Raw genomic sequence first — 23,375 nt, 5'->3', positions numbered from 1 at the left:
CTTGATATGAATTCTGGAGTGAAAAGCATTTCTATTGCTATTTGGTGGAGTAGAAAATTTTAAACATATGCCTAAATTCATATTCTGAAAATAAAACTCTTTCAAAAATGTACTGAAAATAGCAAAAATATCCTGACTGCTGAAAAGTGGTGCATTCCTTGTCTATAAGAGACTGCATATTTTGGGACAACAAGCAAACAAGATATCGAATATATTACCATGTATAAATTATAAACAAGTTGAAATGGTGATGTAATAATGTAAGGTAATGTTTATTGAAAGGAGCAAGAAAGCAGACACCTTTCCCTAGAAGGGATGTTGAGTCAGCACAACCAAAGCTTATAGCAAATCAGAAAACTCATAACTGTAACACTGTTCTGAGTTGCCACTGTTCAGTTTTCCCAGAAAGATTAAAAGCAATCACTGGAGAGCCAGTGTGTGTAGTGTTAGTGTTATAATTAGGACACAGTGACCTGGGTTTACATTCCCATGCAGCTTACTGGGTGGGTGATCTTAGATGAGTTGCTTTATTGCAGACTAATCTACTTTACACCTTGCCCTGGACAGCCCAGGCTAGCCCAGTCTCTTCAGATCTTGGCAGCTTAGCAGGGTCTGCTCTGGTTAGTACTTGGATGGGAGGCCACAAAGGAAATACTAGGTCACTATGCAGAGGCAAGCAATGGCAAACCACCTCTGTTCATCTCTTCTCTTGAAAACCCTATGAGGGGTCTCCATACGTCAGCTGCAACTTGATGGCATGTAACACACAATCTACTTTGCAGGACAGTTGTTTAAAATGCCAAGAATCCCTTGGAGGAAGGGAGAGAGAACAAAAGCAAATATAAAATAATTTACATGGACAAAAGAAAGAAGTGAACTTGCAGAAAGCCTTGGGGTGTCAGGTAAAGATCTTCCTTAGTGAGCTCAGTCATGGGAAATGAAGCCTGTTTATCTGGACATCCCTTTATCTGAACAATCTGGTCCTGGGTTCTATTCTGTTAATCAGTGGATGGAACGGCATGTGTATTTATATAAACAACATAATATATATGGATGGGGCCAGTAGTTTCTTGGGTATCAGAAACTGCAGCAGATGGTTGTATTACTGCTTCCCACTCAGCAGTGTAAGCACTAAAACAAACAGAAAAGCATAATTAGACAAATTGCAATGTACTCTCTCACCCCTTTTGTGTAGATTCAAAAGAGGATAAATATTCTTCTGGGACTTGATTGCACAGTGTAAGAAAAATAAGACTTACAGGGCAATCCGAAGTATACTTACCTGGAAGTAAGATCCATTGATTAGACTTTAGCAGGATTCTGAGAAGACCTGCTTAGGATTGCACTGCTAATGTTGACAGTTATCGAAGGCCTTATTGCAGTTCGAGTAATTGAGGACCAGGTTTATGATTTGATGGCACAAGTTGGTTTTCTGTCTTTTAAAGGAAAGGTATAAAATCTATATGAAGAATTCCTGTCTCTGTAGTTTCCTTAAAAGCTCTTCTTTAAAGTGTAAACTTTTGAAAACAAGGTAGGGCAGGCGGCTCAGTTTTGTTTTATGGATGCAATTAAGTGATAGTGGTGTAAAAGTTAAGATTTGCAATAAAGTTTACATGTGCTAAGCAAAGTTGAGCACTTTTAAGTGCTGTTAAATTCAATGGCAGACGTAAGGATATGCACAAATTGCTGCCTTTCAAAGCAATGTACTTAAAAGTGCTAATCTTTGGCTGAGTCATTTGGGAAGTACATTTACGGCTAACCCCCCCCCCCCCAACCAACCCCATTACACTACCAGCTGTGTAGATAAAATAGCTTTTAATTCTCATTATATTTCTAGGGAAAATCACTTCATTAATAAATGAGACAGTTGAATCTGCTCACCTATCCAGCAGAGTGCATTCATCTATTTGACATACATTTCTCAGATTCCATAATGAATGTAGTGTAACTGTTCAAACAGATTAGTGAGTTAATCATTGCTCAAAACAAACCTGTTTTAGTCAGCTGCTAGTGCCTTAATATATTTTACTGTACTAACAGCCTGTAAATGCTAAAAATGTGAGAAATGGGCAAACATCCAATTACCCAATTTTTTTCTAAAGCTTTCTGCTTCTCAGAGACTGGTATTCAAATGTGTTGGCAATCTAAAGATATTTTTTGGCTACTCAGCTAGTTTCTACAGCTGTTTCTTTCCTATATTTTTCACAGCTGTTGCTTCACTTTCTCCTTCCAATGCTATTTTACTGTTATTTTCTTGAAATCAAATTAGTTTATCTTTTCTTTTTCCTGAAATCCCAGGTCGTCATGTTTTCTTTTTTATGTTATCTAATATTTATTTTATTTTTGTATATTCTTTATTATTATACTGTACATCAATTCATCCTTTGTACTACTGTATTTTTACAGAGGCAAAACCAATCTAATATGGTATATATTGTCCATTCTGTGTATCTTACATTTATTTAAAACAACAACACAAAATTAATAATCACTTTGCAAACAGTTAAGTCACAACATGGATTTGTCTTCTTTCAAAGAATGTAAAGTATTAGCACATTTGTATTAATTATATATTTGGCCAATTTGGCATGTTTAAAAATATTTTTAAACATTTAAAATATTTATAGATAATCAATTTTTAAGCAACTTAAAGCAATTATTAATGACTAGCTAGCAGTTCTTTATATGTGGACATTATCTTGCCAACGCAAAGCAATTTCTTCACAATCCTTAGCGGTTCGACCCAGAAATAAGTCCTGTTTTATTCAATCAATCTTATTCCCAGGAACGTGATTTTAAGATTGCAACATTTAAGTCCTGTTGATTTCAAATGGAAAGAGTTAAGGTCAGGCATAATTCTCCCATTAAAATAATGAGACAGGTGCTTTCCATTGGCTTGTATTCTATGTTTATAATCACACTAAAGGTCACTGAATAGACCTGCCGTGTCTTGAAATGAAACCGCAATGTAAGCAAAACCAGAATAATCTTACCTTAATGTTGTCACCTTCAGTGGATAGTCTTGACATGAGAGAAACCACCAACAGAGGTAAAAGAACTAGTACAGAATAGCTAATATTAGGCAGGCAGGACTGACTAAGGAAACAGTATATCCCATGACACTGAATTTATTTCCATCTTGATATGTCTGACAGGGAAATGAAATTATTTGTTGTGCATTACAGCTAGTCTGCTAAAGAAAGGGAGGAGGAGGAGCCTTTAGATTATAGAGAATCTATGCTAGGGCTTTCTTTCAAGCACCTGCCTAGCCTTTTATTTAAGTGCCATCATTTATCAAGTTCTGTTTACAGTTTAAAGACTTTAATGTAGCTCTTATCAACAGGATGCTTTGATACTTAATCCTTCTAAAGCTGCTCTTTGAAATGCCTTTATAATGATAAGGTTAGCAAAAGCGGCAGGTTCTCTGTCTCATCTTACTCAAGGGCTTAAATAAAAGAATAACTTGCAGGGAATATTTTATGTCTTTCACATGGATTCTTCCTCCACCCCAGCCTAACAGCCTCTAAGTGTAATGCAAGACAAAGCCTTTAGCATTTGAAAAATTTAGCACAAGAAAACATATCACTAGTCCTAATCATATTTAAAAAGATACAAAATCCATGAATTTAAATGGAGTTTAGGGCTAAGAATGGCCCTTACATTAGCAGCCTTATAAATATTTTCATTTGCTAAAAATAAAAATATTTTAGTTCTAATTCTGATGAAATCAGTTTGCTTTGTCAAGGTAGCATTATCCCCTTCAGCACAATCAAATATCATCACTAGTAAAGAAATATCACTAACAGTACCTATAATACTCAGTGGATGTGTATATTTTTCCAAGCAATAAGTGAGTTGAGGACCAAACTATATGTTACATGTTAATGTATAGTAATCTGGGTTCTCCCAACCTGACTGACTCTGACAGTCATGTGTCAGGTGGGAGGAAAGTTGTATTCCCACCTTGTGTGTGGCCCTGATTCAGATTGGGATCATGGCACAATGAGATAAGGGATTTCAGCCTTCCTCCAACACCATTTTCCAAAGTGCAGACAGCCTTGGGGGGTGCTATTTGCCCCACTGTGTGGCTGTGCATGTTGCCCATCAGTGCATCAAATAGCATCTCCCAGGCTATATATTTTGATTTGGGAAAACAGGGCAGGGTGGAAAGGCTGGTGGTCTTTCTCCCCCCTCATCATGGTCCCAATCCTAACTGGAGCCCCATGCACTTGAGAAACAAGTTCCTTCACTTCTGACCTACAATCTGAGCCAAAGTCAGGCCAGGAGAACGGAGACACTACAGTAGTGACATTTTCTTTTTTGATTGTGCTGAAGAGGAAGATGTCTACCTTGACCAAGCCAACTGATTTTGACAAAAGCAAAATACTCCAACACGACACATTAAAAATCATAACAGGTAATTTGGCCCAAATGAGTGTTAAGTCTTTTTGAACTGCAGCAGTAAGATTATCATCATAATGCTGGCGGTGAGAACAAGAATCATTGTACAAAGAGCCAACTGTGCATGTTGTCTCCAAAGATTATTGCTAATCCCAAATTATCTTTACAGATACCATCCATTATGGATGGCAATCCTATCTGTTTCATTGCCTAACCTACTTTATCCTCTTGCTTAGAAGAAATGCATCTCTGTCTTTTTCATTTCCATCCTTCTAACTTCTCCCATTCTGCTTGCAAAAAAGACAGCTACTTCTCCAAGTTTCTTCTCATACCCTCATCAATGCCACTTAGGTCCCTCTCTTTCTTTACCCATAGTGATACTCTTCAAAGCAGTAGAGTGAATAAAGGCTCAACTAGACAATTCATGTGATACAAGTCGGGTGGGGGGTGGATCTACAATCTGATTCATGTCACATGTAACATCAGGGAACTAACATTCCCAAGCACTACAGGGCTGGATTTGGCTTGTGAGCATAGTACAGAGAAAGGAAGGGGCATCAGCCTGCACAGTTATCCTGGGCTGGAGTCAGTACACATGGAACTCTACATTGCAGCAAACAGGCCCTCTGTGGCTATTTCAGCTTGGGAAAGCAGCTCTAAAGGGAACACTTGGAGCCTACACACACACACACACACACCATGCTTGTGAGCCACAACTGGCCTTGCAATGCTTGGGAATTTCAGCTGGATTTAAGCCCAGTAGCACCTCAGAAACCAACAAGATTGGGGGGGGGGGTATGAGCTTTCAAGAATCAAAGCTTTGCCTCTCAAAAGCTCATACCCTGAAAATCTTGTTGGTCTCTAAGGTGCTACTGAACTTGAATCTAGCTGTTCTACTAGCTGGTTTTACTGCATCTGATTCTATCTGTGGTACTGCAGACAAACACGGCTACCCTCGGAAACTATCTTCCTGGGAATGTCAGTCTCCCCATGTTACATGTGACACAAGTCAGGTTGGGGGATTGATGTCACGCTTATTGTCAAGTTTAGCCCTAAGAGACCAAATGGTTAAAGTTCCTATAAAAAAAAGAAGAAGCCTGGAGCAGATCTTTCCCTGGGTTTTCTAGGGGGTGCATGAGCTACTCTGCAGCAGCCAATGAGCCAGTGGTAGCTTACAAGGTATCTGTTGGAGACCCATGATTTAGAGAGTAGCCCCGTTAGTCTGTTGCAGCAAAAACAACAAAGTCTTGCAGCTCTTTAAAGAGATTTCTTGTGGCATAAGCTTTCTTGGAGTAGAGCCTTCATCACCGAATGCATGAGTGTAAACAGTCCAATCTGACATTTCTCTGAAAAACTCAAAGGTATACAAGATATAGTGACAGTTCACAATAGCATGAACTGGTGAACACACAACTATTCTAGCTCTGCAGAGCTAATTTAGTGCCTGGACTGAGTTGTCTTGAAAACTGAAATATCCTGGTTACCGCCACAGTGGAACCTTAGTAGAGAATATATTCTGAAAACTCTTGTTTGTGGGAAGAATGAGAGAACCGATATGGAGATGTTGTGATCCCCTCCGACTGAAATTCTCTTCCATTTGAATAACCCTGAACTGAATACAGAACACCATTTTCCATGTATTGAAGAGAGTGTTAACTGTCTTCCTTCCACCACATATTTCTGATCAGGCTCATAGAATCATAAGGATGCCCTCTGCTCTTAGCAGGACAAGGAATGAACTGGCTCACCAAGTGGTATATACAGGCCATGTTTAATTACAACTCAGCAAATCGCTGTCTATCTTTAACTGGCTTTCTAAAGAAGAAGAAGAAGAAGAGTTGGTTTTTATATGCCGACTTTCTCTACCACTTAAGGGAGACTCAAACCGGCTTACAATCACCTTCCCTTCCCCTCCCCACAACAGACACCCTGTGAGGTAGGTGAGGCTGAGAGAGAGTGACCAGCCCAAGGTCACCCAGCTGGCTTCATGTGTAGGAGTGGGGAAACAAATTCAGTTCACCAGATTAGCCTCCGCTGCTCATTTGGAGGAGTGGGGAATCAAACCCGGTGCTCCAGATCAGAGTCCACCACTCTTAACCACTACACCACACTGGCTCAAACGATTAAAGGACTGGACAAGGCCCTAGAGGGTAGAGGATAGAGCTATTAGCCATGTTAGCAAAATGGCTGCAATATCCCTTTAACAAACTATTGATGGTGTGTGTTGCCATCATACCTTGCTTCTGAGTTTCCTGGCCACCGATGAAACAGAGTAGTGGCCTAATAGCAGTATTTATTTGGCATATAGTAGCAACTAAAATTTACTAAATGATTGCTTCTGTTACTGGCTTTAAATGATGTTAAAGAAGTAATAAAAATCCTTCTGTTTTTTACAGTGTTCTGTATCCTGCGGGAAGGGTTTAAAGTATCGTGATGTGCTTTGTGTTAACAACTTCCAAACTCAACTAGGGGACAATGTGTGCAAACATTTAAAGAAGCCTCGGACCCACAAAGCTTGCAGAACTACCAGGTGTCCTGTATGGAAAGTCAGCAAGTGGAAGGAGGTATTTCAAGCTTGCTTTTGTGTCATACTGTTTCCAAAGTACAATGGAGAGAACATCATACTTATTAAATCGTACAATCGTACATTAAACTTTTTTTAATGTGGTGCACATCACTGAAAATCTGAACATGAGCAACTCTTGATGGAACACCTGACAAAAAAAATGGTATTTTTTCTGCGTATGCTAGAGTTATCTTCTCTCAAAGGATAGTGCTTGCTCAAGATATTGCACTGGTGCATTTTACTCACAGGCATACCGGTAAGCCCATTTAAGACCTAATGATCTAAATGGGAAAGTTAAGTAGGTTTTTGGTTGAAATCAATGATATATAAGTGCTAGACTTTGGCTAGATTATACCTATTTGTGTGTGAGGCAATATTCAGGCAATACTGGACTACAATGGCAAGGCTGTGAAACGGGGCCTAATATATTAACTTGAAACACAATGTAATGTTACTTAAACTTCCGGAGTTTTAAATTTAAGCCTCAAATGGTTTGGAGCTGAGATACCTGAAAGGCCATCTTTTCTAACCTACCTTGATGTTGAGATCAATTAATAAAGTCCTTTGTATGCCAGTTTTCTTCAGGAATAACTACTTATTTGGTGGCAGAATCCAGACTGGGGGACCCAAACCAGAGAACTTAATTTAGCTGTATCCCTGATGGGTCTAAGAAATTTGATCAAAATGTAGCTTTTAAACTAGATAATTTTTATGACACTGTTTTTTTTTTTTAGAAGATTTTATTTGTATAAATGAAGGGGTACAGGAAAAAAGGGAAGGATAAATCGTTATAAGTATAAAAACAATACAGTATTAAAAATGAGCTCGACTGTGTATTAAGAGACATTTTCTATACAGCAAAAAAAATTATTGCGGTTTGTCATTCAATTATTCTACTTGTATTGATATTCTATTGTATGACACTGCTTTTATCTGTAGGAATTGTTAAGACATACACATTACGAAGGACTTTATTTGTTGATAGTTCTTGAACTCTTCTGCTTGTTTTTTTTAAAATACTTTTCTAGGTAATTTTATTGTGGCTATTTTATGGAGCTTCCCCAGGGATGCCTTGTTTCAGAAAATGGGAAGTATAAATGTTGCAAAATTGCAAAATAAGTAAAATAGAAGGGTTACACAATTTATGCCCCACCAACCTCAACAAATGATTCAGCCATGTATGGCACCACTCTGTCCAGGGACTGAACTAACCCCTGATTATTCTGCCTGCCTAAAATGGGAATGGATTTGGGAGTAGTCTGGCAGGCCCCAGTGATACTGCATGATGTAGAGGCCATGTCTACCCACTGGCTTTCTTGTCGGTAGACCTGGACTCCGAGGAGGGGAAAAAGTCCCCCTTCAGAGGCCAGGTCTACCAATTGGCTTCTATGGGCCTCCGGAGGGCAGTTCCCAATGGGACTCAGCCGGAGGCCAGGTCTACCAATAGGCTTTTATGGCGGTAGACCAGGCCTCCAGACGAGGACTCCGGACGGGAAGGGGGAAATGGCAGAGACTTACAATTTAATTTTTATCAGCAAAAAAGATCATTATTAAGTATGATATCAAGTTTTATTCAGTGTACCTATAGTTTAATTAAGACTTAAAACTTTAATTAAAGTTTATTAAGTTAATAAACAGTGTACCTACCTACATAGTTTAAGTTTAAGAAATTTGGCTCTCAAAAGAAATCTCAATCGTTGTACTGTTGATATTTGGCTCTTTTGACTAATGAGTTTGCCGACCCCTGTTCTAAGCCCATTGAAGTCAATAGGCTTAGAAGGGTTTAACTGATTAGGATGGGACTGTTTGTCAACTGCAAAGTTCAAATATGCACTCAGCACTGAGATCTTATATGTTGAATAACAGCTGTATTTGTTAGGATCTAAGACCCAACAGTATTGAACAAAGTTTATTGCCAGAATGTATTCAAGGGGGTTAAAAAAAGTAGTTTCCAGCAGTTCTCAATGTTTCATTCTGCAAATCAGTCGTACAGGAGGAATACATGAGAAATACATTGTTCCTCGAGAGTAAAAGCTGTGTAAACATTTTTGTAAGATAATTCATATTTTTGTTAATAAAAATGCCAGTGTTTGCAATGTCACTACACTGCAGTTCTAGAACAAGATGCTAGCAATAATACAAATCCTACAGTAAAACAAAAGTTGGTCTTAAGTGAATTGTTAGTAGTAGAGACTGCTGTTTTAAACTATTACTGAGAGGTTTAACTCTATGTATGTCTTCCTCTGTGTATTTATTTCAGTGTTCTATGACTTGTGGGGTAGGTGTTCAGCAGCGGGATGTTTATTGCAGGCTGAGAGGTAGCGGTCCAGTTAATGAACTGATGTGTGATCAAATTACCCAGCCTGCTAGTAAGAGACCCTGTTCACTGCCTGCCTGTGCATGGTACAAGTGGTTGACTGAAGAATGGCAAGATGTAAGTATTCTCAAGGATTTGTGAGCTAGGTTCTTTTAACCAGTTAGTTATCTGATGCAGATTCAGTTGCAAATACAAGTAGTATGTAAGTCAAAGACAATGAGTGGGGAAAACACCATAGCTAAAATGATAAACAGTGCCATCTGGAGTTTTTTCCTCCATGTATATATTCTTTACCCATCCTGCTATATGCTCATGTGCCTTTTTAGTTTGTCTACAGCTTTGAGAGTGCCAGTGCTACATGTATGCATGTTTTCAGAATTGAGGCCTCGCTCTTGAAATGTAGTTTCTACATGTGGTGCTGTAGTCAGGAGGTGCTTTTATTCATGTATTTATTCATTCATTTTACTACAGAATCGATACTCTGCTATTCTGCCCTCATCAGGGCCACCAACGCAGCTAATGGATTAAAAACATACATAATAAAAACACATATTAAAAACCATTAAGACCAAACAACATATCATTGAAACAATTAAAACCAAGCTAAAATACACATACAAAAACATAAAAACAACAAGTAAAACATAGGGCTGGAAGGAGGGATAACTGAGGAAATTCCAGATGAATCAAAAAAGTCTTTACCCACTTGTGGAAAACAGCAATAGAAGGAGACAGCTGAGTCTTTTTGAGGAGAGAGGTACCAAAGTTTTGGTGCCATGTCTGAGAAGGCCCTCTTCCAGGTTGCCCCATGCCTAATCTCAGAAGGAGGGGGCATATGAAGCAGGACCTTAGAAGATAATTGTAGTGGCTGAGTAAGTTCGTAAGGGAGCAGGCAGTCCTTTAGACATGCTAGTCCCAAGCTGTATAGGGCTTTAAAGGACAACACCAGCACCTTGAATTGAGCCAGTGTAGATGGGCCAAGAATGGAATTATATGGTCCATACCAACTCACTCCATTCATTATCCTGGCTGCAATAAAACTCAGAACAGTACATTTTATTCTGCTGGATTTTGGTTCCTAATTCAGAGCAGCTTTCTAATGTTTCAGTGCTACAAAGGGAACAGGAGGTGCCAGTATCTTACACTTTCTGTTCTTCAGCATGTTACACTGGAGATCTTCCAACACATATTTGCAGGGTGGAGGAACTTGAATCAGGCCATGACAATGGAGCAGTGGCAAATAACCCTTATCCTTCCAACCTTATCACTACAATCTCTCTCAACTGATTAGTCTAGCTAGGGGGAAAAAGTAGACAGGACACTTGTATCATACCTGTCTTTTCCTCTACTAATAGCACTTAGGGGATTCTTTCCAGGAAATGGTGCAATGAGATTAGGGCTGCCAGGTCCCTCTTCACCACTGGCAGGAGGTTTTTGGGGTGGAGCCTGAAGAGGGCAGGGTTTGGGGTGGGGAGGGACTTCAATGCCATAGAGTCCAATTTCCAAAGTGGCCATTTTCTCCAGGTGAACTGATCTCTATCGGCTGGAGATCAGTAGTAGTAGTGGGAGATCTCCAGCTATTACCTGGCGGTTGGCAACCCTAAATGAGATGCATTTATCTCTCCTGCTCCAAAGCGATGGCCCCAATCCAAATTCAGGACCCCTACAGCAAGTTTTAAAAACTGAAGTGTATGTGGTAATTCCCATGGCCCCTTAACATATCTGTTGTGCTTTCCCTGGAGAGGAGAGGCTGAAGCTCTTGATGCAATCCCAAAGATTTGAAACATGTACTTTGTCTCAAACAGAATAAGGCACTTTTGTTCCTTTGACATCATAATAATGTGCAAATCTGCCCTTGCTCTATGTTTTCTTGCCTTTGTGTGAAAATCCTTTTTTGTACTTTTGTATGAAGTACTGCTTGTCCAGTATTAATATTATTTTTCATCATCATTCATTTATTATGAACAAAGGTCAGCTAATGCTGTCATAATTAATATTATTTATTTTTTCAAAATGTCTTTCTTGCCTAAAGTTTTTGGGGCTGTTCTCTTTCATCAAGAGCTTAGTGGGCCTCCCTTGGAAAAAAAATCCAACTTGAACAACGTAGCCTTCTTTTTCTATGGGAAAGGACTTAGGGTTGCCAACCTCCAGGTAGTAGTTGGATATATCCTGCTATTACAACTGATCTTCAGCCAATAGAGATCAGTTCACCTGGAGAAAATGGCCGCTTTGGCAATTGGACTCTCTAGCATTAAAGTCCCTCCCCTCCCCAAACCCCGCCCTCCTCAGGCTGTGCCCCAAAAACCTCCTGCCGATTGCGAAGAGGGACCTGGCAACCCTAAAAGGACTACATTGTGTTTTTATTGCCTTCAGTGCTCCTTGACATGTAAAAAAAGGGAAACTCACCGAACAGTGAAGTGTGTGAATCAAAATGGGATCCAAGTGAGTGAAAGTTTCTGCAATACAGACCTGAAACCTTTGTCTACCAAGAAGTGCAAAATTATTTCCTGTAAATACGTTGCGATTACGGTAGACACATCACAGGTAAACATATCCATTTATAAGCAGGCCTTTTATACTGATGCTTGTAAATTAGTGTAATCTCTAGTGTGGTACTTTGGGTTGCTATGGTGAGAGCTGATGTGTTTCCTGGTCTCCACTTCCTTCTGGCATCTTGGAGATAAAATCCAAAGGGCCTTGACTGAAACAGAAAAAAGAAGTTTTGCATGCCCATGATATTGTGTTTGGCCCCACATAATGGCAGCCACTTTGTTGTCTTCGTATTTGGCCCCACCTAATGGCACAGCCGTTTAAGACTCGTCTTCTTGTAAAAAGTAGAATCAGAAAATTCTAAAGCAACGAAATACAAACAGCTTCCACCCCTGCTCCCTTCCAACTGAATTGTTTTTCCTGATTTATAACTACTTCCAGCAATTCAGATTTGCTTTTAGCATGGCAAACTCTTGTGGGTTGTGTGTCACTTTTTTAAGTCATGGAAATTAATATACCTTTTTGTGCTGCAAAAGATGTATATTTCATAGTGTGTGATCTGTCCATAAGGCAGCGTCTCTTTTTACTTGCATGTAAACAAATAAGAGCCAATGGTGATCTCATTGTTGGGAAAAATAAATGGGTGAAGCATTGCTCAATAAGGTTTGCAGCATGATGTAATAATAATTGGACTAGAGGTCATGTGATGCACATTCCTTGCACCCTACCCCATTAGCCACCACAGATTCTTATAGCCTAGTTTAAAAAGATGTGTTACGGTAGAATACGAGCATTATCCCATGCATATTTACTTGGAAGTCCCATTGCATTCAGTGGTCCTTTCTGCAAAATAAGGGCTGGGTTCTCCAGGCTATTTATGCAGATGTGAGGGCACTTCTGCTAACAGAGGAAGGGATAGCAATTTCGTTAATTTCCCTTCCCACTGCAGAAATTTGTGTCATGCCCATCTTGTTCCTTAAGATCTCCTGAATCCTGGGAGCAGCATTTCAGCCATTGAGGGAAGTGTGAGAGTTGTGTCGTATGAGTGGAGTAGAGTTCACAGACCCAGCCCTCAGTCTGCACAGAATTGTAGTCCTGTTAATTTGAAACTTAAATTGAGTGAACTTAATGGTGGTTTGGCTTGTCAGAAGTACCCCAAAACCAGAAGTATCAATGACTGTTTTATAACCACAACTGAATGGCATCTCTTTTATGAAAATTGCATTGACATAATTTTCAGAACTTTCTCCTCAAGCATACACCCTTGAGTTACTGTACCCTTCAGACCCCTGACAGTATTTTGAACCCACATAGATTTTGACTGCAAGCCTATTTCTAAGGAACAAGTAGTGGGAAATACTTCTGAGTCAGCATGCGTATCATAACAAGTAATGTTTATGTTCCTCTTGTAACAACAGTTTATTATTTTAGTGTCCAGCTGGATGTTATCTTGGCCATGCACAAAAGATGACATTCTGTGTTGAAGCCAGTCATGCTTGGAATAATCGTGGCTACAGCCTGCTATCTGTAACTTACCGAGACTGCCCTCTGTTGCCGTCCCCATTATTGAAGGAATGCAATGTTAGGGCTTGTCTGTATGCCTCAACATGGAAGGTTGGGAAATGGAGCAAGGTGAGTTTTCTGCAAAATAAAGAATTTCCAGCACAATCCTAAACAGAGTTACCTCTTTCTAAGTCCACTGAAGTCAGTGGGCTTAGAAGGGTGCACACTTGAACACACATGAAGCTGCCTTATACTGAATCAGACCCTTGGTCCATCAAAGTCAGTATTGTCTACTCAGATTGGCAGCGGCTCTCCAGGGTCTCAGGCAGAGGTCTTTCCAATCACCTACTTGCCTGGTCCCTTTAACTGGAGATGTCAGGGACTGAACCTGGGACCTTCTGCATGCTAAACAGATGCACTACCACTGACCCACAGCCCCTCCCCTAATCAGAGTATATCTCTGCTTAGGATGGCAAAACATCTCTGCTCCAAAAGGAATACTGGCATTAATTTTGAGAGAATATTCCTTGCCTTGTGGTCTTCTGAGTTAACGTTTTGGTCTTTGTTCAGTGCTCAGTGCCTTGTGGAGTGGGGACACAAGAAAGAAGAGTAGAATGCATGACAGAAGATGGTTCATCCAGTGACTTATGTATATTACGTTTAAAACCGTCAGCCAGAAAGATTTGTCATGCAACGGACTGTAAGTAATCGGCCACTGCCATTCTGTATTGCCTTGGAGTCCAGTGGAATGTTTCCTTCATAAAAACAACATCACCCCATTATTTTATTTAGGTGAAACATTAACCAGCTGCAAAGAAATCCAGATGAATAAAAAGATTGCAAAGGATGGTGAATACCTGCTTAACATTAAAGGAAGAACGATAAAGGTATTTTAATGTGTTTGGCTGAAGAACTGCTATAGAACAAAGCCTTGTTTGCCTAAAAGTAATTCAAAACTGCTACTGTTGAATTTATTTTGTAGATTTATTGTTCAGACATGCGGCTTCAGAATCCCAAAGAATATTTAACGTTGGTGAAAGGGCAAGAGGACAACTTTTCAGAAGTATATGGATATCGGTACTCTTATTTGTTTAAAGAGATATTCAATGAATTTATTGATCCGATATGTTAGTAACAAAATTGTATGCGCCATGACAAAATATACATGCATAGTTCTGAATTCCCAAACTCAGATTCACAAGCTGGCTTTGGGCACCTTTATAAGGTCTATATTACCAAGGAGTCACTATGTTAATCTGTTATAGCTTATTCAGCAAAACTGAACAAGTCTTACAGAGCTATCCTTCAGAGTTTCTATGAGAAAGTGCTTTTAGTACTTCAAGTTCTAAATAACTGTGACTGGTATAATAATTTCTGTAGTTGTGAGAGGCGTCAATGCTTACTGACTTGTACCTCTTTTAATGGAAGCATCATTGGAGCCTGATGTTTGCTACCAGGACTGGTGCATGGATAATAAAATCCAGAGTTTAGCCAGAGTTGAGAGTTAACTAGTTACAGGATTGCATTTTCCTCATGGGTATGTTTTCTCAATCTGCCACTTACATCAAGTGCGACTGGGACATGATGCAAGTGGCCACCATAAGTGGTTACATCTCATATGCTTTAAACCAAGCATGCTCTAAAAGGCCTGCAATTTGTCCAGAGAAAGTTGTGGAATCCTTCTGATTCCTGTACTCCATTCTGAAGTTTTAGTGGAGCTACTCTAGAACTCTGTGGAATGAAACCACAGGGTTCTGTTCATTTTTTAATTTTTTTTATCTATTTTCAATTTATGTCCTGCCGTCATCCCCGGCTAGGCCGGGCTCATCCTTAACTCTTATGCCTGCAGAGGTTCTATATGCTGAACATTATTGAGCCACAGCATTTCTAAATTCCATTTATTTTTAATGAGAGCATCAACAATGTGCTTGCATCTCCCTTTATTGAAATCAATAAGATTTAAATGTATTTAACTTGGCTGGATTTTGCCTTTTGCTTTAGCTGTGTCAGTTGTACAATACTTTGTGCAACATAAAATTATCTCATTATTCCTTACCTTTAGAGATTTTATTAAGGGGCTGCATTGTGATACAATATGCTACCAAATATACTAAAAGAAAAACTAATGCATGTTTACTTGCAGACTTCAAAATCCATATGAGTGTCCTTTCAATGGAAAAAGGCAGCAAGACTGCACATGCAGAAATGACTATCCTGCAGCTGGCTACACCATTTTTAGGAAAATAAGACTTGATCTCAGTTCTCTGGAAATTAAAAGTGAGTCCTTACTATAGTGGTGTGAGTGTCATGAAAAACTGTTTTGTCATGATTCAATTATTTTAATCTCTAGTAGTGCCATTTAAAAACATATTTTCTATCCAGTTTTCCACTGAAAAGAAGGAGTTGGATCCCAAATCAGTTCTGCCAGCATAGCATAATTTACACTACAGCACTTCTGTTGGTGTGTGAGGGTGATTTTTGCCAATTCCCTCCTCCCAGATATAGCTCCTGTCTTTGTTGCTGGATCTGTGATGAGTGTTGATGTTTTCAAGGAGGGGTCACGTACATGTGAACTCATTGTAAGACTACTGATTATATCATGCTTTCCATAGGTCTATCCAAATAAATGTTGTTGAAATGCATCCAGCACAAGAGACATTAGCAACATTCATGGGGCAGGAAGACTGCCATTATGCTATACTTTACATGTAGGGTACAGTCTAGTGAATGTTAAATATGACGTCCATAACAGTGTTCTGAACAGTCTCTGGACTCTTCCTACAAGCGAAGAGTGGAGGTAGATGTTCCAAAGAGATAGAGATCTGTCACTGTTTTATATCTTTCCCACCTCTACCTCATAACGTAGCTTAACACAGTGTATGTGTATAACATCGCCATTATGCTGCCCTTGCTGCTAACTGCCAGTTACATGCAACGGGGTAATGCCCATCGTGGATTGTATCAACCTAGACATTGTGAGGGAAAATGAGGGACATAGAAATAAAGAAGTTACAGATCCACATCTTGTAGTGTGTTTATGCCCTCACCTTATGTGGCTGAAAGGGATTCCCCATGTATGAAGGAAGGAATGACCCACATGCAGAATTGGAAAATGTATATGATGTGTTTCCTTTTTAGGGAACAGCAAGGCTCTGCGCATACAGACCTCTAGATCAGTCATAGTAGTCAGGTTTTATGCTCTATTGTACTCTAAGAGATCCAGAGTAGTGTAGTGGTTAGACTGTCAGACTAGGATCTGGGAGACCCAGGTTCGAGTCCCCACTCTGTCATGGATGTTCACTGGTGAAGTTGGGCCAGTCACAAGCTCTCAGACTAACCTACCTCATAGGGTTGGTTTGAGGATACAGTGGAGGAGAAAACAATGTAAACCAAATTGGGTTCCCATTGGGGAGAAAGGTGGGATATAAATGAAGTATTCAATAAATGTATTAATATTAATTTAACTTGTTTCTCTGGTAATAGCACATTTTTGCTCTTGCTTTCTAGCTACTGATTTCCGCTTTGCTCACACAATATTGGGGAAACCTGTTCCATTTGCCACTGCTGGAGACTGCTATAGTGCTGCAAAATGCCCACAGGTAAATGGGGTAGGGGAATTGAGATGGGACTGGATATTCTAAATTAAATGTACTTTTAAGAACTTAGCACATTAAGTATCAATATATCTGATTCTCAGCATGGCCCTATCTTAAATCTGGAGCTTGAATCCATGAACACATACTTCTACAAACCTGAGAAAACCCCAGGATTGCAAAAAAATTTGAAATCCAAAAAATAAAATCATGGGTGGGGGGTTAACCCTCCAAATAATACAAGCAGCTTCTATGCCTGTCAAAAACAAATGGCCTCTGCAGTGGCTGTTGTGTCAGTTGCTGGGCAACTAGAACCATATTGCCAGCTTTCAAGCTGTGGTTTCTGTCAGTAAAAGATGGGGGTTCAGGGCCCTTTGAGTAGCCAGCTTGCTGGGGGTAAAGAGAAGATGACTGGGGAAGGCACTGGCAAACCACCCTGTAAACAAAGTCTGCCTTGGAAACGTCGGGATGTGACATCACCCCATGGGTCAGGAATGACCCGGTGCTTGCACAGGGAACCTTTACCTTTTACAGGGCCCTTTCCAGACCTGTTTTGACCTTTGAGACCAGGCCCAGCAGTAAGCACTGGCAGGCCTGGGTGCTTGCTACTGTTCAACAGCCGTTACCCCACGAAAGTCATTGTGGTGTAGTGGTTAGATTTTCAGACTACTCTGTCATAGAAGCTTACTGGGTGACAGTAGGCCAGTCACTCTCTCTTGGTCTAATCTACCTCACAGGGTTGTTGTGAGGTTAAAATGGAGGAGAGGAGAATGATGCAAGCTGCTTTGGATCCCCATTATAGAGAAAGATGGGGTATAGGTGAAGTAGTAAATAATAAATAAAACTGAAGATGCGGATAAAGAGTCTGCTAATTGGTGGGAAAGAGAATAGAGCAGGGAATGGGGAAAAGCCATGGGGGTTGCCAGGATAAGAGAAAGAAGAAATAGTGGGGAAGAAGATACAAGTAAATATGAGATCCCCACACACAGAGATCCTTCCGTGTCTCTCACTTTTTTTGGTTAAACTATAATAATTTTTTCAGTCCCTATTAGTTTTATTTCTGCATCTTTTACAACTGATTTTACACAGTTTTTGTCCAAACATGATGACTCCTAAACATATCCATGATCTGCAGAATTTAGGAATTTGCTTCCTCATTTAGAAGTCTGCCAGAGAGCTAGTCATTTGCTGTAGTTATTCACATTCCATTTGTTAGCCTTGTCAAAGGCACTAGGAGAACTATGGAAGTCCTCCCAGTGTCTGACAAAGACCAATACACAAATTCCTTAAGAATATGTTTCTGAAATTCTTACTTTGGTTCTTCTTTCCTGTAGAATCTTTACATCTCCAGAATCACAGTGCAATACTGCCCTCTCCTGATCCCACAGCTTCCCTTCAGCAATTATATTTTAGCCTGTAATCAAGAGGATAGCCCCCCCCCCGAGCATTAAAGATGGTATGACAAGTTCATCCCAGTAATACTCTAATCCCATGACTGCCTCTGGAAAACAGGGTTCTCAAATTTTGTACAAATCTCCCAAACCTGTTTGATGAAGTATGATCGTGAAACAAGACTGTGCCCATGGGCTAAGGGTGGAGCTAGAAATGTGTGAGTGCAAGCAGCAGTGCCTCTTGCCATACTGTGAACAACTCCCATCTGTCTCCATGCATGTGACATTACCTTTTATGTTGTGAAATATGTTTAACTTGCATTTCTCCAAGAGCTCAATGCAATAGCATTAACAAGGCTTGTTAGACACATTCAGAAGTTGATGTATATCTTTTTGTTTCCCTCTCCTTGAAAAGGGGCAGTTTGGCATTAATTTGGCAGGCACTGGACTGAGGCTTTCTACTACTGCAAAATGGATTGCTCAGGGAAATTATGCTACGGTTCAGATACATAAATCTCAAGTAAGTAATTTCTTTCATCAATGATTTGTGCTCAAATTGAGTAGAAACTTTCACTGAGAACGGGGAAGCATCCAGTACAAAACGCAGGAGGCTATACCAGCAGAGGGGGAGGGGAAAGTTTAGAAAACAGCATCTGCGGAAGGTCTAGAGGAAATGCCCAGGAAGACTCTAAACTTTTTGTTCAAGTTACAACATATTTGGTAATTCATACAGAACGAATGAAAAGGATCTTTTAATAACAGTATTGTGGTAAGGCTAAAATGGAGAAGAGAGAATATTGTAAGCCACTTTGGGTCCCCATTAGGGTGTAATAAGAGGTATAAATCATTTAAGTATATAAATAAATAATCCTAACCTCCATTGTTATTATTAATAACATAATCACATTTGGGTCCCTATTTCTCTCCAAAGAGTTCCAAGCAGCGTATGTGGACTTTGGACTATTTTGCATGGCTTCAGATAGCTGTGGTTTCTCACTAAACGAATTCCCATTATTTTGCGTTTCCAAATTTGTAGGATGATACTAAAATCTATGGAAGATGTGGAGGATTCTGTGGAAAGTGTGTTCCTGAAACAGGCACTAGTCTCCCTCTGCAAATACAGTAAGAATGAAGAAATCAGTGAAGTGAAATCCTCAAAGATCACTTTGTAGGTGCTGTGATTTTGTCAGTCCTTTCATATCTGTCGTGTTTGTTCAGAATTCCTCATCCTTCAGTGGAGTAATTCAAAGGAGTAATTCAGTGGAGTAATTCAAGCCACTTAGTCCACATTTATTGGAAGCATGTGCATAAACCACAATACTAAGCCACCAGGTCTCTGTAGAGGCATTAACTCGCTGTCTTGCCTCTGGCCAGTTGCACCATACAGGCAGACCTGGTAACCACTCAGTTTGGCACAAATCAAAAGCTGCTGGCTATGCTGGAAGCAGTACACAAGTCTGGGCTTTTGTGTTGCTTCTAGTATGACCAGTTCCCCATAAAACCTCTGTGAGAATATAGGAGTACAAACTCTTAAGGTTTCTTCACTCTTTAAGATGTTAAGCGCACACCTAGGTTTTTTATGTGTTGGTTTGGAACTGAAACATGTGACAAGAAAAAAACAGATGTTTCTAACACTTGTAGTGCACAGGTACACTTTTCAAGGAGCCAGAAGTGGTTGCAGCCCCATGTCATTTGGTTGCTGACTTTGGTTGCTACTGCACATAGTGATAAGACTTCCTGTGTACCAGAACATCTGTCTCATACTAGCCATGTAAGGTGTTACATTTTTGGTGCTGCTACCTCATGTACCGGGAGATTGTGCTGTGATTAAGCCTCTTATTATACATTGTCCCCATTTTGTGTAACTAGGACAAAACATATATTTTCCACCTATTGTATGTACAATCAGAAATCCAGATTTTTTTTTTTTACTGGCAAGTGTTTGCATGTAGTGAAGCTTGAAAATACCTGTGTTGCCTTATTCACACAAAACAGTGATCATGAATAATTAGAGGATTGCATGTAGCCTGCTGTTGTGGTATGTAAGGCAGCAGTGCCAAAAATGTAACACTAGAACAGGCCTGTGGCTTAGGATGGCCAATGGTCTTATATGGCTATTTGTAGGATTGCTTATGATACTACTAAGTGAAATGGGGCTCACACTTACCTGAATTGAATGATTTCTAGTCCCAAATCTATACCAGGCTGGTGCATAATTAATATACTTTCTGCTGATACAGTTGATGTAGCAGTTTAAAAACTATGGTGATTTTTATCCTAATGGTGCTCAAATGGAAGCACCTTCTTCTGTTTCAATAACTTCCTTGGTACATGCTTAATATCAGTGTTGGCTTTTGTTGTGTATACAGAAAGCATTTTTGGCACCTAATGTTAGGAAATCCTACCTCTTACTCAAATGTATACTATTAAACAAAATTGAATTGTGTGTAATATTTTTTTACTCCATTGTACATGTGTTACATGCCTATAAACATGGCCCAAATACCCAAAACATAGATATTGCTAACTGGATGTTAATGGAAACATGATATTGCTCTGGTGCATCCATGAAGCCCAGCAAATAGCTTTATAAGAAATGGAAACAAAACCACTGGCTTCAATGAGACCTATGGTACTTTGGCTCTCTAGTACTCCACAGAAATGAGTGGGAGTTCTTGTATATGCAGAAACTCCTTCTCCACATTTGAAGCCATAGAATTCTAGATTGGAGTTAAGGATAAACATATTTCATTTTTTTCAGAGGGTCAATCATAATCTGCCCTGAAATGTTCAATATTGCTACCATGGATAAGGAGACTTTGCCCTTTTCAGAAGTGTCTAAATTAGGGGTCCCCAACATTTTTGAGCCTGTGGGCACCTTTGGAATTCTGACGCAGAGTCAGGGGGCACAACCACAAAATGGCCATCATGGGAGGCACAACCAGCCACAAAATGTGTGCTCCAGGAAGTGGAGCCATACGCACATACAAAGGAAGCTCAAGTGCAGAGTACAAGAGAAGTAATTTTAAAAAATTAAAAGAGAAAGAGAATAAGAGAATAAAGCCAACATCGTGACGGCAGCTGCTGCTGAAACATTTTAATCTGCATAGCCAATCAGATCTCCAGTGGCTAATCAGAAGCTGTGCTGGGAAGGAGCCCCACCTGGCCCTACCCACTTTCTAAAAACACTTGGTAGGTACCAGGAAAGGTATCAGTGGGTGCCATGGCACTCACGGGGCAACATGTTGGGGACACCTGGTCTAGGTGTTGCATTTGTGATTTGGGATTACCCAAAACCCCAAAGACTGGAGACATGATACAATTTTTTAAAAACCTGTTTCAGAATAAGTTCTCAGGTATTCAGAATGTGTAACATGTTATGTAGTAGACACATGTACTTTTCCTTGTGATACCAGCTGTTTAAGCCAATACCAGCAAAGGGTACAATCCTCATTCCATTAAAGTCGGAGACAAAAGTTCCATTCTTATATATGGTTGTGCATTGTACCTTAAATGATTAAACCAAATCCTAGTTAACTGCCAGTAAAGTATTGGTAGATGAGATGGCAGCTACAGTCTAATGTTACCCACCAAGATATTTTAATTATAGGTTAGTTCATACCATTTGGTTTTGAGCAAATGCCTTTTAGCTAATACAGATCAATAACATTTTGTGACCTCTGTATCAGAAAATGTATTTTTGCACAATGTGCCTTATATAAGTTTAAACATGAGAACTGTAACACCCTTACCTAGAAACGTTTACATTTACAATACAAATGTTATAAGTTATAACATCTTTGTGTAATAATAAATAAATATGCTATGTGATAATTGCTGGAATACCTTAGTATACTCATTTCACCACTAAAATGTTCTTAGGAAAGGGTACATAATGGCACACGCACAACAGCATGTTTTGAATGCGCAAGCTATACTATTCAATTCTGTAAATAGTTATGGGTTACTTTGCACAAATATTTCAGGTTTACTTCACATATGACATTTCCCCCTACACAGAGGTATTCTCTGTAAAACCAAACCAAACCAAACCTGTGTAATATCACTTAGAAGTGTAGTGCAGGGTTTATTTTTTCATGGAGCACAGAGGTCAAGAAATTCCTGCAGTTTCCCCACCAGTTGTATGCAGATGTTTTTTTTTTCCTTCATTTTTGTTTTCAAATATTGGTGTTCATTTGGTATTGCATTAATTCCTTTTCATTTACAGGTGACACCAGTGGGAAACACATATATAGTAATGTCTTTGTCCAGTCCTTTTGGGGCAGAGGGGTGGGAGAAGGTTCTGAGATTGTGACCATCCAGGGGATCATTTTGATAAAACTGAGAGTTGAGAGGTTTTATAGGTAATTTTCTTTTCAGAGTAGGCAGGGATGGATACTTAGCACTCCCAGGCAGCTGGAGGGAAGGAGGCATTTGGCAGGAAATGAACAAGCAGGAAGGCATTTGGCATCACAAGAAGCCATGCAGTGACTTGCATAGGGCATCCTAAGAAAGACAAGGTAAAGAGCAGGACAATAGGTTGGACAAACAGAGGCTGGCATTTCAAATCCCAAGGAAGGTGGCACAATTAGAGTGCGTCCCAAGCTGTTTGACCATTTAGATTAGAAAGGTGCCCAGTTTTTTCCTTATTTTTTGATCTCTCCTGATTTCTCCATTCCATCTCTGTACCTGAACTTTTTAAAAATAAATCAAAATGAGACAGAATTAAAATACAAAAACTCCACCCAAAAAACCCAACCCCCCAAAAAAACCAGACTCAGTAAAAAGATAGTGAAATTTTTTTAAAAAGTTCCGTCTGTTATTTGAAAGCTGGTGGACAGGGAATCAGACAGGGAGTTCCATAACAGAGGAGTACCACCACCAAAAGGGCTGTAGACCTTTAGACTATCTGCTGTACTTTACCCACCTTGCTGAATTCCTAGACTGCTTCTCAGTGTATTTTGAAGTGGACCCAGATATAAACAGGTAGCAAAGGAAGACATTTGTGTACTGGTGGTACACCATGCAGGAGGCCTGAACAAATGAAAAGTCTAGTCACTGCATTTGTGCCTTTAAAAGTCAGAACTCATTACAGGATTCTTAAAAAAAACCAC

The 23,375-nt window shown here is 39.7% G+C and overlaps 1 protein-coding gene across 1 annotated transcript in view; it reads left to right on the top strand.

Moving 5' to 3' along the window:
- ADAMTS20 (ADAM metallopeptidase with thrombospondin type 1 motif 20) overlaps positions 1–19,442 on the top strand; it is a 98,739-nt gene extending 79,297 nt beyond the window's left edge. Inside the window, exons 29-39 of the mRNA XM_056846499.1 lie at positions 6,798–6,965; positions 9,228–9,401; positions 11,658–11,828; positions 13,206–13,406; positions 13,848–13,977; positions 14,070–14,164; positions 14,260–14,354; positions 15,421–15,554; positions 16,785–16,876; positions 18,677–18,781; positions 19,298–19,442. Of these exons, the coding sequence (XP_056702477.1) occupies positions 6,798–6,965; positions 9,228–9,401; positions 11,658–11,828; positions 13,206–13,406; positions 13,848–13,977; positions 14,070–14,164; positions 14,260–14,354; positions 15,421–15,554; positions 16,785–16,876; positions 18,677–18,781; positions 19,298–19,387 (1,455 nt within the window). The 3' untranslated portion in view covers positions 19,388–19,442. The remainder of the gene's footprint in view (positions 1–6,797; positions 6,966–9,227; positions 9,402–11,657; positions 11,829–13,205; positions 13,407–13,847; positions 13,978–14,069; positions 14,165–14,259; positions 14,355–15,420; positions 15,555–16,784; positions 16,877–18,676; positions 18,782–19,297) is intronic.
- The last annotated feature ends 3,933 nt before the right edge of the window (positions 19,443–23,375 follow it).

This window comes from Euleptes europaea, chromosome 3 (genome assembly GCF_029931775.1).
Source record: "Euleptes europaea isolate rEulEur1 chromosome 3, rEulEur1.hap1, whole genome shotgun sequence".
Taxonomy (NCBI): Eukaryota; Metazoa; Chordata; class Lepidosauria; order Squamata; family Sphaerodactylidae; genus Euleptes; species Euleptes europaea.
The sequence above is the reverse complement of the archived record's forward strand: the minus strand, read 5'-3'. Positions and strand labels throughout refer to the sequence as shown.